Here is a 15,986-nt window from a genome sequence, read left to right as displayed (position 1 = left end):
CCGATGATGTCCTCATCGTCGAAATTCCCGACGCCTCGTTCGTCCCGGGTGCTTCAGTTCTTTCGAGGGATGGCGCGACCGATTTGTGAACGTCCCTTCCGGCACTCGACACGAGCGACAAGTCGAGAAACTCGGTCATCAATATCCGGCATGCTGCGCTAAGAGTTGCGTGACATCTTCGCCTAATGTCACCGGTGGGATTGCTCACGGTCGGAGGGGCTGCCATGGTCGGGGACTGCCACACTCGAGGGGACCGTCGTTGTCGTGGTAGGGGGTTGTTGCAATCTGCGGGTAGGGGAGGGCTTCTCGGCTCGAGGGAATGCGTGCGCGTGGTGGGGTGGAAGTAGGAGAAAAGGCGTCCCAGTACGCAGCGATGAGGCCGCCTCTCATCCCGCGCCGAGCAAGTGGTTCGGGAGCAATGGCATCTCATCCGCTCGGTTGACCCCAACAAATATTTCTTCTTGACGATTCACGGAACCAGCTCGGGAAACTAACATATGTAAACCAAACAATTTCAGTGAAATCATTCATTTTTAAACTATAAAAAAATATTTTAAACAGCAGTGTTTATATATTTAAACGTTATAGAATATAATTAAAGCGGAGAACAAAAATATTTAAACCCGAGTATGAATAAGAGTTAAAGCGGTAAATACTAAAGTTAAAGCGCTAAATAAAATGTTTAAGCGTTAAAGACTTATGTTAAACATTGTCCATGATTTATTACCTCTTTTCCATCGAGCGATGACAAGCTCGTTTCTACCGTCACTTGCTTCCGGTAAGTACTTTCACCGTAGACAACATCCTTGGGATCTTGCCGAAGCGGACTTTCTTCCCCGCTCGGTCACTCGTAGAAACCCGGGGCGTTAAGCGCGACCGAGCAACCCTTAATGTACCTCGTGTTGGTCTTCTTCCCCGCAGCATCTATCTTGCACTCGAGCGGTACCGCATGGAATATCCTCCATAAGCCACTTGTGCGTCGCTGTGCCCACGTCGCGTCTCCCCATGGGTCGGTAGATCATCGACGTAATCAACGATCCGATTCGGACCGAAAGCATGATGTATTTGGGAAGAGGACTGTCCCCATGAGGTACACCATCAGGAGTTTGACGAAATTATCTTCTTCTCCCCTCTGTCGAACAAGTTGCAACAGAGTGCTCTTGATGGAGTCTCGCTGTCTCTCGTAGGTCTTTGATAGATACCGCCCTTGAGCCGACCGGTCTTCTTCTTCGAAAGACCACTGCGTCGCCATCGCAACGCAGACTCAAGCACGAGAGCCACATCTTGAGGTCCCGAAACTCGGCAGAGCTTTCCCCGATCCCGAATTTATTGGTGCGACCATCGTACCTTTGCGAAAAGAGAATCAAGAAGGGCTCTCTCTTGGTATATAGCTTCTAGCTCGATGAGCCAGCAAGCGGTGTCCGTCGAATAATCTCCCGATGTCGAGGGGTCATGTTATTTTTCAATTTAGCTAAAGTCTCCACTACCGGTGTCAAATAGCATCGGCCATTAACTAGGTTGACCGCTATAATCACAAGCTGCGACAATAACAACACATTCAACATGCAGTATTCACAAAAGTTTTAAGCGGAAATATAAGGTTTTAAACGGTAGAACTCTCGAGTTATTAAAGCAGAGATATAAAATGTTAAACAGAGACCCATTTTGTTAAACAGAGACGAGAATACTTTAAAGCAGGGGACAACAAATGTTAAAGCTGTAACATCTCATTTCTTAAACGTCAACCTCATTTGTAAAACGCAACCATATCAAACGAAGCGGAAATGTACATTATAAATATTACACAAATCATAACAATCGAAAAAAACTAATTCGATAGTGTATACATACGAAAATGCAAAACAAAAACAAAAACCCTAGCCGAAATCTCCTGCAGACTAACAAAACCCCACTAGAAATCCCCCTGCAGACTTGATATCTTCCAACAAAAAGCAGTCACAAAAACAAAAACCGAAAAAAATCTTTCTTTAGTATGAGCAGTTAACATAAAAACCATACTCAATACCTTAGATTTCAAACGATGAAATGCCAACTAGTTCGCTGGAGGACTTCTCCTTCGAGATACCCGGTGGAAAGGGAAAAAGGCGATGAAATGCCGATTACTGAGGCTTGCACGGTAGAGACAACTTCGGAGACGACTTGAAATGGAAAAAGTCGAAGACGTGAGTTGAGAAAAAGCAATTAAAAGCGGCTCCAATAAATTGTCTCTCGGGGTTACCCTCACGGAAAACCGCCCACTTCCTCTCAAATCGCCGAGATGGTCTGCAGCCCACGACTCCCCATGCAAGGGCATTTTCAGTCAAAAAAATTTGAAACTCACTCCGCTCACATCCGTTCATGAGGGGTTTGGGGGTTTGAAAAACATAGAGTTTTAAAAGGAGGGGATTTTGGGGATTGCAAAAACTAATGGGGTGTTTTTGGCAATTTTACAAACTTAAAGGGTTTTTTTGGCAATTTCCACTAATTATTATTATTATTATTTAGATAAATTTGTAAATACAAAAATGTAACAATTGCATTAATTTTTGTATATGAATAATGTAACATATTTCGGGTGTTAATTTATTCCACACAGAACCACACAAATAAACAAATGTTTAAATGTGGAAAACCGTAAGTCGACCTAATAAGATATATCTATGTATATATATTATTATTTGATAAAAATGGATAAATCACTTTATTAAAAAGTAAAGAACAAAAAGACAGTACAGACGAAGAAAACAAACAATAAACAATACAAATTGAAAAAGTAAACAATAAACACTAAAGAAATGAAAAGCAAACAGTAGTCTCTCACAAGAAGTGAATAGAAAAAAAGGAAAGAGAAAAAAAGCTGGACGAAAACAACAAAGAGTAGGGTGAAGGAGGCGCTGAGTAAGATTACCATTTGGTAGCAAAGGCCTACTAGAGCCAAGAGGAGCAGAGGACTCATATAAAACAAATTAATCTCGGTTGACTTATATATAATTTATAATTATTCTAGGTTGAGTAAAATATAAAACAAATTAATTAAGCCATTTATTGATTGAAATAATAATAATTTACAAAGGGATTTTTGGTTAAGTAATTAAGTTAAAGGGTTGAAATGAAAAGACAAAATGCTAAAAATGGCGCTAAAAAAATAAATTTCAATGTTTTAGAGGGGGTCCCTGTAAAACGTTTTTTTAAGTAAAGCATAATAAAAGGGACAAACAATGGAGGGAGCTTTGGGCGGAGATGGAGAAGGTCAACGTCGAACTGGATGGAAAGCTCTATAGTTGCCGCGGTTGTGGCACTCATCTCGCTCTAGCTGATGATCTCATCTCCAAGGTTTATCCCTTCTAGTTATCAATTGATATCACCTTGTTGCTTGGGTTTCTTTGCTTTGATTCCTGAAGTTTGTGTGTGAATTTTTGGTTTGATTTTTGAACTAATTTCATTCGTTTGTGCGTGTGATTTTGATGCCTTTTTGTGAACTTTGTTCGGATTATTGTGAGGAGCTCTAGATTAATTGTTTGGTTGATTTGAGGTGATGATATCGGATCACTGTGATGGTGTATTGATTGTATTTTTGAGAAAGGAAAAATCCTAGTTTTGGGGATTTTGCATATTTTGGTGCAAGTACTTTCAACTAAGAGTTTTGCTTGTAGATTGACGCTGTGATGTGGGATCCTTTAAGTATTCTTGAATATTTTTTAAATTCTTGGTTTTGTTGTGAATCCGGTTACAGTTCCTATGGCAATGAGTTAAGATGGTTGCTCAAGCCGAATTCTAAGTGCACAACCATTAAATTTTCATGTTTTCCTAGCTTGAGAACTTATTGCAATTCTTGGAGGGTCTGTGAGCAGGACTGAGATATATTTGCTTCTCTTTTGGATTCCTTCTTGTCATATTTATGATCTGGATAAGACTGTTAATCATTGATGATGATTATAGTGACTTAGCATGCTACTTTAATAATTATACAATGAAAGTGTAGTTTTTGCTTTCTCGGAGGCGAAGGAGGCAATAAAGAGTAGAGTGCATGACATGATTAAGTGATTAGTTTATGTAATCAGAAAGAATGGACTTTTTTGGTTGAGGAACTCAACCCCATTGTCAAATCTTCACTGTTATTCAGGCAGATGAATTTGCTTTTTTTGGTTCTCCATGTTTTTGTTAATTTTAGCATTCTTATGGGCTGTTGTGTCCTATTCATGTAGTGTATTTTGTTAAGCTGTCTGAATTTTCCATGGAGATGAAAGAATTTTGTCTCTGATTAGTTTTCCTTAACATCTCTTCCAGGATTACTATTGTCCCAATGGGAAGGCATTTCTTTTCAGGAATGTGTAAGTTTCTTGCTCTCAACTCCATTTGTGGTTCCTGCTTGAGAAAGTTGGTTGCTGACTTGTTTAATAACTTTCTGAGCCAATTGAACTGATTTTATTTGGATTGAGTTAGAACCCATTGAACAAATATGCGAAACAAGTATCATCATGATTTACTGATGTGCCTTGTGTGATTGTGTAAAACAATTAATCAGCAAAGCTGGAAAAATTTGTACACATGTCTCAAAATAACAACCTCATGCCTAAAGATCTACTCCATGAGATAGGTTCTGAATGACATAGTCAAAGTCTCCAAGAATAAGGTTTGTACTCAAGCTGAAAAAGGACATCTACACTAGTTTCATAAAAATCCTGTTGGGCTGAGTATGAGCTCAGGCTAATGCAAGCTATTAGATTTTGACCCGGACAAACCTAACACAGGACTACTATAGTACATTCAACCTCAGAAGTGTTTTGCATAAGTAAACAATTCATTTTAATAGCTATTCTGTATGACCATGCCTCTTTTTTTTTCTTTTTTTTTTTAATATTCGTTAAAAAAAAAATTCTCTTTTTTTATATTGACACCGTTCCTTTACCCTTGTCCTTGTTTCTGACAAGAACAATGGGGGAAAAAACAGATAAATTGGCAATCTATCTTCCTATATGAATTCAAAAGTTACAGTCTCATCTAAGATTGGTCTAGTGTGATAGTGGCAATGGATATTAGGGTAAGAGTGATCATGGTGAGCCAGGTGAGGTAAACACTAGTGGTAAATTTATTTTTCAGTTGCTGGTGGTATTATTATTTATTTATCCAAGGGAGATTAAAATACAAAGCATTCAAATCATAGCAATATATTTTCTCATCTTCCTTTAGAATATTGTTTATAAATGTCAGATCAAATGTCTCGTTTGGAGTTCCGGAGGAGAGGATGCTGATTACAGGAATATATATAATAGTTGGCATATTCTGCTGCTCCTGTGGCCAAAACCTTGGTTGGAAATATGTAAGCTTCTATGTCTTTATAACAAACTACCGACACATGTCACACATCATTTATCATGATACTTTGTCAGGTTATGCATGCTAGATGAAACGTTATCTCTGATTCTTCTTGGCTATTTTGAACCTGCATGACTACAACTTTTTTCAGCATGCATGCAGCAATGTTTTACTCTCACTCATTTGTGTATAAGCTAATTTATTTTCACCGGGCATGCTTTGAGTTTGAACTGCTATTAGAGGTTTGCTGATTGAAGTCTTGAGTGTTTTGAAATCCACTGTAAAGTAGACTAAGGTTGTTTTCACAAGCTTTATTGTTAGACAAGCTTTTTTGCAATAATCTTATGCCACTTATGAACAATGCGACGCTATCTCTTTTTTTATTACTTCCTACAGGAATCAGCCCGCGATAAAACTCAAAAGTTCAAGGAAGGGAAATTTATTTTGGACAGGTTTTATTCCTCAAAACTCTTATTGATATCATATGCAAGGAAAAAAAAAAAAAAGCTCAACCAAGATTTTATTATTCTACAGAGGAATGATTGATGATGGAGCTAATTCACAACACAACATTGACACTGCCGGCCCTGTTGACTCTTAAGAATGCACATACATGATGATAACTAGCATCCATATGCATCTCATTAGCTATCTTTGTTTGTATGTAAATGTGGTAATCAGCTTACAAACTAAATTGCAGCCAATGTTACTGTTGCTGTATTTATCCAAATAAAAGTATGTTAATGTTTTTGTGTCTGTTATTAATGGATGTGTCTATTACAAACTATATTGTGAAGATGTGCATGAATTACTAAGTCTCTTGAAAAGTGGGTTATGTATGTATGTCTAGGCTGCTCCCATCTCTTGAAAAGACAGGAAAACAATCCAAAAATGTTTTTATGTCCATCTTCACAAAATACAATGGTTGGGAATTATTCCATAAAACAAACGTTTTGGAAGACAAGGACTCTTCACTTTATAGAGAGTCCTATCTGATAAATTTCATTTTCTTTGTCGCTTCCCCATTTTATATCTAATAATAATAATTTAAGAAGGGTTTTGGATAAGCTAAGGTTAAAATGAAAAAAAAAAAAGGAAAGTTTTAGAGGGGGTCATAAGTAAAAGTACTCAATTCTTCGAAAAAAATAAATAAATTAAAAAAAAAAGAATAAGAGGAACAATGGAGTTCGGTCGGTGAATGAGGGTTTTAGAGCTGGAGAGGTTTTCCTCTGTAGAAATGGGTAGGATTTTCGTCGTCGAGTTGGATGGAAAGCTTTATAGATGCCGGGTTTGTGGCACTCATCTCGCTTTAGCTGAGGATCTCATCTCCAAGGTTTATCTCTTCTCATTATCAATTGATATCACTTTGGTTTCTCTGGTTTCTTGCTGTGATTCTTGAAGTTTTGTGTTTTTATTTTTCCTGGTTTTAATTTGACTTTTCAACTAATTTTAATTGTTTTTGCGTGTTATTTTGATGCTTTTTGTGTGCTTTGTTGGGGATTATTATGAAGAATTGTTTGGTTGATTTGAGGTTGTCTTGGATCGCTATGAGGGTGTATTGGTTGCATTATGAAGAAAAAAAAAAATCAACTTTTTGTTGATTTTTGCATATTTTGCAGCTTGAAAATGATTTATTAGCATTTGAGATGTTGTGCAAGTATTTGTAATAAGAATTTGCTTCTGGGTTGATGTGGGCCTTTTTTAAATATTCTTGAAAAATTTTTGAAGTCATGATTTCGTTGTTAATCCGGTTACAGTTCCTCGGACAATAAGGTAAGTTGATTGCTCAAGACGAATTCTAAGCACGCAACCATTAATTAAAATTTTTCATTGGTTTCTAGCTTGAGAACTTATTGCAATTCTTGGAGAGTTGGTGAACAGGAGTGAGATATGCTTTTAAATTCCTTCTCAGCATAGAGATCTTTCTGCCTATTTATTGTCTGGATAAGATTTTGCTGATTTAAACATACTCTACGGAAGATGCATTGAAAGTGACATTTTTTGGTTTTTATCAGAAGTGGAGGCAATAAAGAATGAAGTACATGACATGACATGATTGACTGTTTAGTTTGTTTGTAACAACAAAGAACAAACTCATTAGCTTGAGGACCTCCTTCCCATTGTCAATTCATCACTGTTATTAAGATAATTGAATATTCGCTTTATTTTTGGTTCTTTGTGGTTGTGTTAATTTTGGCAAGCTTATGTGCTGTTGTGGCCTATTCATGTAGCTGGCTTTGCTAAGCTGTCCAAATTTACTATTGAGATGAAAGAAATTTGTTGCTGATTAATTTGCATTAATATCACTTTCAGGCTTTTCATTGTCACCCTGGGAAGGCATTTCTTTTCAGTAATGTGTAAGTGTTTTGCTCTCAAGTCCTTTGTTGGCTTTTACTTGTGAAAGTTGGTTGCTGACTTGCTCATAAACTTTCTCTTATAGCCCTCATTCGTTTCTGTTTGTACTCTTTTATTTGAATGGAGTTAGATACCCAATTAACTAATTTGTGAAAAATGTTCATCTTGATTCGCTGATGTGCATTGTGTAATTATGTAAGTAAAGTAATTGATCACAAAGCTAGGAAACATTGCACCCATGGCTCAAAACAACAACCTTATACCTAAAGATCAACTCCATGAAATAGGGTTTGGATGACATAGTCAAATCTTTATCTCCAAGGGTAAGGTTTATAATCAAACCGGAAAAGGACATCTAGACTAGTTTCGTAAAATTTTTCTGGGCTGAAAATTTCTGTTAGGCTGTGTACAATCACAAGCGAATGCAAGTTATTTTATTTTGACCTAGACACACTTAATACAGGACTGGTATAGCACATTCAACCTTGCAAAGTTTTTACGGAAGTAAACAATTCATTTGGCATAGCTATTTCTGTCTGACCATGTCAACCAGGAAAAACAAATTTTTATGACATTCATCTAGAGATTTTTTTCCCCTATTTTTCTATGTTGACACCGTTCCCTTCGCTTTTTCCTGACATGAATAACAGAAACAAATTAAAAAAACAGATAAAATGACAACTTACCTTTCTATATGAATTCACAATTACCAGTATCTTTTAAGATTGATCTACTGTGATACTGGCAGTGAATATTAGAGGAAAAATGATCAGGTAAGGTAAATACTTTTTGTAAATTTATTAATCAATCCCTACTTGTGGAATTGTTAATTATTTATTCAAGAGAGATTAAAATACAGAACATTTAAATCAGAGCAAATATATTTTCTCTTCTACCCTGAGAAGATTGTCTATACATGTCAGATCAAATGTCTCATTTGGAGATCAGGAGGAGAGGGTGATGCTTTCAGGAATGCATACAATAGTGGACATATTCTGCTGCTCCTGTGGCCAAAATGTTGGTTGGAAATATGTAAGCTTCCGTGTCTTTATATGACAAACTACCTACACAACATTTATCATGATACTTTGTCAATTTATGCATGCTAGATGAAACATCACCTCTGATTTTTGTTGGCAATATTGGGCCAGCATGACTCTATAATATGACTTTTTCCGGCACACATGCACCAAAGTTTTACCCTCACTCATTTTATACATGTAATTCAATTTGTTTCGATTGAAGCCCGACCGCTTTGAAATCTTCTGTACACTAGACGAAGGTTGTTAGCGCAAGCATTTTTGCAACTAATGTCATACCACTTTTGAACAATGTGACTCTTAACTCTTGTTTGGCTAATTCCTACAGGAGTCTGCGCGCGAGAAAACTCAAAAGTATGAGGGTAAATTTGTTTTGGAAAGGTGTTCTTCCTCAAAACTCTTACTGATATCATCTGTGAGGAAAATAAAGAACTAGACTAACATTGTATTATTGTACAGGGGAAAGATTGATGATGGACCTGATTCACATTACTACATTGACACTGCCCACCCTGTTGACCACAATGAAAACATGTACATAGATGATAATAACTAGCATCCATATAAATCTCATTGTATGTAAATGCAGTAATTGCCATACAGACTATGAGTAGCAGACAGTGTTACTGTTGTTGTATTGTCCCAGCCCAGTAATGAATGGTATGTAAATGTTTTTGTATCTGTTGTTAATGGATGTGTGTATTACAAACTTAAAAAGTGCATCAGTTATTCAAGTCTTCAATCCATTGAACGGACAGAAAACAACCAGAAATCTTTATTTGAAAGAAAAAATAAAAATAAAAATAAAAATAAAAAATTGCTCGGATTTATCCCACAAAAAGGATGTATTTTTAATGCAGGGAGACATTTCACTTTATAGATTTTTATATAATAATTTTTATTTTCTTCATTTAATAGAATCTTTTTTGTCTCTTCAAAGCAGAAATGACCTGGGCTTTGATATTCAATTTTTTTATTTTATTTTTTACTTTAAACGTGCACCAATTACAATAACCTCTCCCATATGATACATACATACAACTATGGACACGCATGCATATAGTTTTACACTTTTAGAAAAATATAATATATATGAAGAAAAAGCAAGGTGAAGAAGGTTGAAACACAGATTTAGTTGCAGAGGGACCATGACTGATCTTTTCAGCCCAACGAGTCCCAAGAAAGTTAATTACACACCAGAACCAGAACCAGAACCAAAAAAACGGGAAAAAGATTAAGCTTAACGTGCACGCCATGAAAATAGAGATAAGGTTTCTTTACTCATCACTGCGCCGAAGGGCTCTGCCAAGCAACACGCTCGCGAGCACGCAAAGGCATCTCGCTCCAAGATAAAGAGTCGCACTTGCGTGAACTTCCCATTGTTTTACTGGAATCCGCCGCTACTTTTTTCCCTCTTCTTTATAATAATATATATATATATATATATATAGGTGGTCACAGATTTAAAATCCAATAATCACAATTTTACCTTGCATACTATACTGTGTTTCGTTAGCTGAAAAATATAATATTACTCATCTGTTTTAAATAAAAAAATATTTTTTTCAAATTTTATATCTGAAAAAAAAATTTTTTTAAATTATTTTTATCTTCATTCAAACATTTAGCATTAAAAAAATTTCTAGTTTCAAAACAAGCTATTAAAATATTATAGAAGTAATTAACAACATTCTATCACTAACTTCAAAAATACAATCATTTTTTTTTAAATTAATATTTAAAGGTTTTATAGAATTTAAATTTTATAAAATTTCAACGATATAATGAGAAAAAAAAATAAAACTTTTAAAAAATGATATTATTATTTATTGAATTAGTAATCACATTCCCACTAATATTGATCAAATTATCGTATTCCAGTAACCTAATAACCCACACTGTATAATATCACTTGGTTCAAATTCCAAAGGTAATTTAATATTACCTGCAACCAACACCCCTAAATTATTCACGTACACAAAGATAAAGACGGGATTAAATGAAAAATGAAGGGAAAATCCATAAACATTCTTCACTTTTTGTCTCCAAATAGTAAACATGAAACTAGAAGAAGATTATATTCAACTTTGCCAACAAAGATAAGGAAAATAATGTGGAGGTGGTGGTGGTGGATTGGATATTATGATAAGCATTCTCTTTATGAGTGTCAATGACATGAATAGAAGGCTCATGGAAATGGCTTCTATATTAGATAATAATATGTTCAAGAGGCTGCTTCTTGTACAGACTCACATCCTTGAATAACCTCTGTAATCTTCATATTGTTCCATGAATCCATCATTGAACTTCTTGAAGCTTGCCATGATTGCAGGCATGTCTTCCTCTGCTGGTAATATGGTTGTTCTCAGATGGAAAACCCTGTTGTTTTGAAAAAGAGATCAAATTAATAACAAAATGTATTCATTCAACTCAAGTCTATGTTTTGTTTCTCGCCCAATTTTTATATATAGTATGGAGCCATCAAGCCAAGCTTGTGCTGACTCCAAACTCTTGTATGTGTTCAATAAGGACTGTGGAATGGAATAAGGATTTAGCAGCAAAGGAACATACCCTTCTTTCTGGCCGAAACCGGAGCCGGGGACAGTAGAGATTCCTGTGGCTTCCAAGAGCTTTAGGCAATAGAAAACATCGGGAACCTTTCCGGCCTTTTTAGCAGCTTCAATAGCCCTTGGTGGTAAGCGAATTTGCGGGAATGAGTACATAGCTCCTGAAACAATTTTTTTTTTTTTTTTGTTAGTAGCTGGTTGTAATGAAAATTGTAGTGTATTGAAAGTAATTGAAGCTGGAAAACATCAAAGAAAAGACGATAAGTTAATGTACCTTCAGTGAAGTTACAAACAACGTTTCTGCAACTGTTAAAGCCATCGGTCATTATCTGGGCTCTTCGCCTCAGAGATTCAAGCACTGCCTTACTGCAATGGTAACAATGCATGTTAATTACAGTCACATATGTGAAGATAAAAACCTCGCAATCAATCATCAAAAAAGAGTCATTATGATTACTGGAAGAGATAATCAGTTCTTCATACCTTTCCATACTGAACTTCAAATATGAGATGTCCCCGGGTTTGGGAGGATTAACCATCAGCCCTAACTGAAAAAAGTAGCACAGTTTATCTAATGCATAAGGAGGAAAGAGAAAATTCATGGCTAGAAGAACATGTCAAGGAAAAAAAAATGTAATCAAAAGAAACAATAACAAGTCCAAGTATGTGCATGCTTAAACTTAAAATATCATTTTGGAGAAAGCACATTTACTTACAAAGATCTGCCCAGAGACGTTCATACTGAGTGAAATTGAAGATACTTTGTAAATTTCATCCACTGTCTGCACAAGACAGAAATATAGACCCAAGTGAATAATTGCATTTCTATAACACTTCAAAATTAAAATGAATATAGGCATATAAATTACAAGTTGCAAGTGTAACATACTTGAGGAGAAAGGTTAGTCATCTCAAAATACCCTCCTCGCTGTCCACATTCCCCCCAATATCCTTTTGACACAGTATGGAAAGAAATTAGTTGGAGTTCTTTGCTGATAGGAGGACCCATGTCAAACAATACCTTGCAATAACAAAACCAACTCACTTTCAGAGAACAGCAATTTTCTAGTCTTTGAAAAATATAACTGCAGCGCCCTTTCTTTCTGGAATTTTAATTGTACCTTTTTTGCGCTGATGAATGGCCGTTCATCCTGGTATATATTTTGCTGATACACTTCATCTGCAAACAGAGCTAGATTTTCCTGGTAGCAGAATTGCAACAGTTCTTGTATGTTAGTTCGGCTAAGACACTGGCCAGTAGGATTTCCCGGGTTTATGATCACCATAGCCTTAACCTGAGAACACATAGTGGGCCACAGTATCAGCTAACATGTTAAGGGGGTTTGTAAGTTCTTCTAATCATTAATTTCTTTATGATGGCATTATACTAATGTTAAACTGACAATAAACATAATTTGAATACATGGAAGTAATAAGATAAAAAAACAAATAGTTTAAGTGCTTACAGTAATTCCCCTTGACCTTGCTCCTGCTATTGCTTGTCGAAGATTATTTACGTCCAGGCCCCAATTTGCTTCCTCTTCCAAAAAGTATGGAACAAGGGAACCACCAAACAAAGTTATTGCAGCTGAATAAAGTGGGTATTGTGGAACTGGAACCAAAATCTGCCAATACACCAATAAAGCGTGTTTGATATTCGAACATCATTGAGCTAAATCAACTTCGATAACTTGGATGAAAGCCTAATTTATCAAATGTAATTGTATCCGAGTCTCATACACCATCTTTGTTACTTCCGATAATGGTATTTAGCATCTGCATGACACCTTTGCTGGCTCCATCAGTGAGGAATACAAGCTCTGGATCACTGAAATCACCAGAATCATGCAATTTAGTTGACTATGGCATTTTAATCTGTATCCCCAGGACTAATTACATTCCTCTTTAAAATTAATTAAAACCAAAGCAAATACCTAGGGTACCCATCACGTCTCTCAATAAATTCCGCAATTTCTTTCCTTATTCCAATAAGGCCACGAGAATCACTATATGCACCTGATCAGCAAAACAAACGATCAGGATTATCTTTGGAGAGTTCCCCCTGCTGGAGCACCGGATAATTCAAGAATCCCCTTTGAATGAAAAGTAAAATATGTAAAAGAACATCACATCAAAATTATAACTTCAATTAAATTACTAAGATCAGAAGAATTTAACTCTAAACTTACAACCTACAGGCATCTCTCTATCCTAAGGAGAGCCTTCCTGATCATTCACAACATAACCAACAGAATTCATTTAGTTTGCACCAAAAATAAGCTTTGCAATAGGAGGATGCTAAGATCTATAGTTGTATACAAGAGTGAAATTCAGGAAATATAAAATGGAATAAAAGCATAGCACATAACAAGAGACCTAACAACTGTACCATCAATGATAAGAAAAACAGAGAAAATGAATGCAATTTTTGGCCATGTGAAATTGTCTGCCAACTTGAAAAGGCTTAATAAACTTGCAGTGTAGCCAAAAATATACTGATTCTACAAAAGCACACAAAAGGCAAATGAAATATATTTTTAATATATTCTGAAAAAATATTGGGAACTATACAAAAAAAAAAAGGACTCATGACCTTGTTTGACAGTTAAAACTGGGTAAACAAAGTACCTAGACCACCAGAAGTCAGAGACAAATAATGTTTAGCCCTTGCAATGGCATCTGCTGGGAACAAAAGCCCCACATTGGGATCATCTAATAAAAACGGAGCTTGGCACAATGCAATCACCTGCAGAAAGTGGTGCATCATATAAGGAAAACTTTGACAAACAACACGCAAAACTTCAGTATCATCGTTATTATCTTTGAATAGTTGTACTTATGGCATGTTCTGAGGTTTGCATTTTAAGTATGAACAACACAAACAGGCATCATTAAAGTGTGCAAAAGGAGAAATGAAGAAGGTTGATCAAGCATTAATTAAATTCCCAGGTAGTTATTTATAAAAATTAAAAAATTAAAAAAAAAAAACAAATGAGTGTGTTCATATACAGTAATCACTAGTGTATCGGAAAATTATTTGGGTTGAAACCACGAACCTGGCGAGGAAATGTCAGTGGCTTCTGACCCAAAGCATGAGGATTGCCAACATTTGTAAAGATAATCTGCCAGAAATGTGAGGAAAGCTATCAAAAATCTAATACAATACAACCCGCCTTTACAAGAAAGCAAAGATCCTGAGACTACAAAGATCATAACCTCAAAACAAACAAGCAGTCTCAGTATGCTAGAACAAAATCAGCAAAGAAAAATAGTACAAATTATGACTCTACAGATGAAACTGAAAAGAAAACAACCTGTCCTAAGTTCCAAACAAGAGTAAAATTTCAGACATCATCCAGAAACCGAGTTTACCTTCTTTCCCTCTTTCTGAAGTTCCGAAGCCCGTAGGTAGAGCTCCCCTCTAACAGCATACTGCGTCTTCTTGACGTTCTCATTTATTGACTCATAATCCAGTGGTCTAGGAGCCATAATGACTTACTCGTTCACCTCTAATGGAAACCAGAGAATCTTCAGATGCAGCATTTGACAACCAAATAAAACATATATCACAAAGTATCCAACTATTTCAAAACAAGTATGAACAGCCATTGATTACTGCAAGAGCACAATCAGTACAACATTCAAATAGCAGCTAAAAGTTCTTCTAGAGTATAATGAAAAACAAGTGGTCCATTGACAGTAAAGCATGGACACTGACCACTGAAAAAGCACGAGAGAAGTGAGAACATGAACACAGCCGCTAAAAGACTCATCGATTATACTGTGGGAGAAGAAAGAGTGTTACTGCGATTCCATACTAGTGAAGAATCTTAAATGACGCAAATTGCTAATTGTCAAGCTATTAAACACTACCAATGAATAAAGATGAGCATAACTCCCGTCAATACAAGAACAAGCGAATTACTGGAGCATAAATACATAAGCAACATTGATCTAAGTGTATCATGAGAAAAAAAAACGTGCCTTTTAGCAAGTATATATTTGCAAAGAATACAATAAGCTGTCAAGCATCCAGCCCTTAAACACTAACAAGGAACAAAGATATGCACAAAGTCCTATTCATGCTAAACCAAGCCAATCAGTGGAACATATGAGGGGAAAACAAGGAGTCAATCAGTGAAACATAATAACAACATCCAAATAATCATGTATTATTATCATAGAAACAAGTGTTCCACCAAACAAGATGGACAAAAAAAAAACCAAACTTTTGATAACAAAAACACACAAGAAATTAGTATAAGCTCAATCAAAGCACAAACTAATCCAAAACGGAAAAGCAGTAAAAAAGAGACCTAAACAAGAGAAGAAGAAGAAGAAGAAGAAGAAGAAGAAGAAGAAGAAGAATTAACCAGCGAGGGAGGGAGATGAGAGGAAGACCAAGAGGCGAAACAATAATGGAGTAGTAGTAGATCGAAGGACGGATTAGGTCGACGATGGCCACTTGTTTGTGGGCTATATAATCCGTTATCCTCTTAAAAATCGATAATGGCTTCACGACCACAGATTGGGGGGCAGAGAGGAAGAGTCAAGGAGAGGAAGAGATGGGGAAACGCTATCCAAATCGAGCGATGGAAGCAAGGGTGGAAGGAGGAGGAGAAGAGCTACAGTGAGGAGTGGCGGAGAGCGAAGGAGAGAAGCGCTTGGTGAGGGGCGGCGTTCGTCGTCGCTGTCGTGGGGTCTGGAA

At 36.3% G+C, this 15,986-nt stretch overlaps 3 protein-coding genes across 9 annotated transcripts; 2 read left to right on the top strand and 1 right to left on the bottom strand.

The window, feature by feature from the left end:
- Positions 1–3,184: 3,184 nt before the first annotated feature.
- On the top strand, positions 3,185–6,134 carry LOC120267417 (protein yippee-like At5g53940). Of its 2 annotated transcripts, none has more exons than XM_039275055.1 (5): positions 3,185–3,333; positions 4,288–4,331; positions 5,212–5,320; positions 5,713–5,768; positions 5,851–6,134. In XM_039275055.1, exons 1-5 carry the CDS (start codon positions 3,241–3,243, stop codon positions 5,915–5,917), a joined length of 369 nt encoding a protein of 122 aa, XP_039130989.1. In that variant the 5' UTR covers positions 3,185–3,240; the 3' UTR covers positions 5,918–6,134. The 2 variants fall into 2 exon arrangements, with proteins under 2 accessions (XP_039130989.1, XP_039130988.1); XM_039275054.1 differs by having other exon boundaries at positions 5,191–5,320.
- Positions 6,135–6,478: 344 nt separating this feature from the next.
- Positions 6,479–9,406, top strand: LOC120267416 (protein yippee-like At5g53940). Its single transcript, XM_039275053.1, has 5 exons — positions 6,479–6,649; positions 7,630–7,673; positions 8,595–8,703; positions 9,040–9,092; positions 9,171–9,406. The coding sequence occupies exons 1-5, from the start codon at positions 6,515–6,517 to the stop codon at positions 9,265–9,267; spliced, it is 438 nt and encodes a 145-aa protein (XP_039130987.1). The 5' UTR covers positions 6,479–6,514; the 3' UTR covers positions 9,268–9,406.
- Positions 9,407–10,706: 1,300 nt separating this feature from the next.
- LOC120266962 (glutamate--glyoxylate aminotransferase 2-like) lies at positions 10,707–15,986 on the bottom strand. 6 transcript variants are annotated; one of them, XM_039274626.1, is made up of 14 exons: positions 15,652–15,983; positions 14,651–14,787; positions 14,335–14,400; positions 13,907–14,024; positions 13,213–13,294; positions 13,019–13,106; positions 12,745–12,903; positions 12,400–12,573; positions 12,168–12,299; positions 11,995–12,060; positions 11,762–11,826; positions 11,553–11,644; positions 11,283–11,439; positions 10,707–11,090 (listed from the first exon to the last, which is right to left on the bottom strand). In XM_039274626.1, exons 2-14 carry the CDS (start codon positions 14,765–14,767, stop codon positions 10,961–10,963), a joined length of 1,446 nt encoding a protein of 481 aa, XP_039130560.1. In that variant the 5' UTR covers positions 14,768–14,787; positions 15,652–15,983; the 3' UTR covers positions 10,707–10,960. The 6 variants fall into 6 exon arrangements, with proteins under 6 accessions (XP_039130560.1, XP_039130556.1, XP_039130555.1 ...); XM_039274622.1 differs by having other exon boundaries at positions 11,553–11,826; positions 14,651–14,806; positions 15,652–15,986; XM_039274621.1 differs by having other exon boundaries at positions 11,553–11,826; positions 15,652–15,986.

This window comes from Dioscorea cayenensis, chromosome 8 (assembly GCF_009730915.1).
Source record: "Dioscorea cayenensis subsp. rotundata cultivar TDr96_F1 chromosome 8, TDr96_F1_v2_PseudoChromosome.rev07_lg8_w22 25.fasta, whole genome shotgun sequence".
Classification (NCBI taxonomy): Eukaryota; Viridiplantae; Streptophyta; class Magnoliopsida; order Dioscoreales; family Dioscoreaceae; genus Dioscorea; species Dioscorea cayenensis.
Note: the sequence above shows the minus strand (reverse complement) of the source record. Positions and strands in the feature narration are given on the sequence as shown.

Excerpts from the sequence above, each read along its gene's own strand:
- LOC120267417 (XM_039275054.1), top strand. The coding sequence starts at position 3,241 with ATGGAGAAGGTCAACGTCGAACTGGATGGAAAGCTCTATAGTTGCCGC. Across the intron at positions 5,321-5,712 it reads AAAACCTTGGTTGGAAATAT|GAATCAGCCCGCGATAAAAC; the intron begins GTAAGCTTCTAT and ends TACTTCCTACAG. Across the intron at positions 5,769-5,850 it reads GGGAAATTTATTTTGGACAG|AGGAATGATTGATGATGGAG; the intron begins GTTTTATTCCTC and ends ATTATTCTACAG.
- LOC120267416 (XM_039275053.1), top strand. The coding sequence starts at position 6,515 with ATGAGGGTTTTAGAGCTGGAGAGGTTTTCCTCTGTAGAAATGGGTAGG. Across the intron at positions 6,650-7,629 it reads CTGAGGATCTCATCTCCAAG|GCTTTTCATTGTCACCCTGG; the intron begins GTTTATCTCTTC and ends TATCACTTTCAG. Across the intron at positions 9,093-9,170 it reads GGTAAATTTGTTTTGGAAAG|GGGAAAGATTGATGATGGAC; the intron begins GTGTTCTTCCTC and ends ATTATTGTACAG.
- LOC120266962 (XM_039274622.1), bottom strand. The coding sequence starts at position 14,767 with ATGGCTCCTAGACCACTGGATTATGAGTCAATAAATGAGAACGTCAAG. Across the intron at positions 11,827-11,994 it reads ACGTCTCTGGGCAGATCTTT|TTAGGGCTGATGGTTAATCC; the intron begins GTAAGTAAATGT and ends TACTTTTTTCAG. Across the intron at positions 11,440-11,552 it reads TGTTTGTAACTTCACTGAAG|GAGCTATGTACTCATTCCCG; the intron begins GTACATTAACTT and ends AAATTGTTTCAG.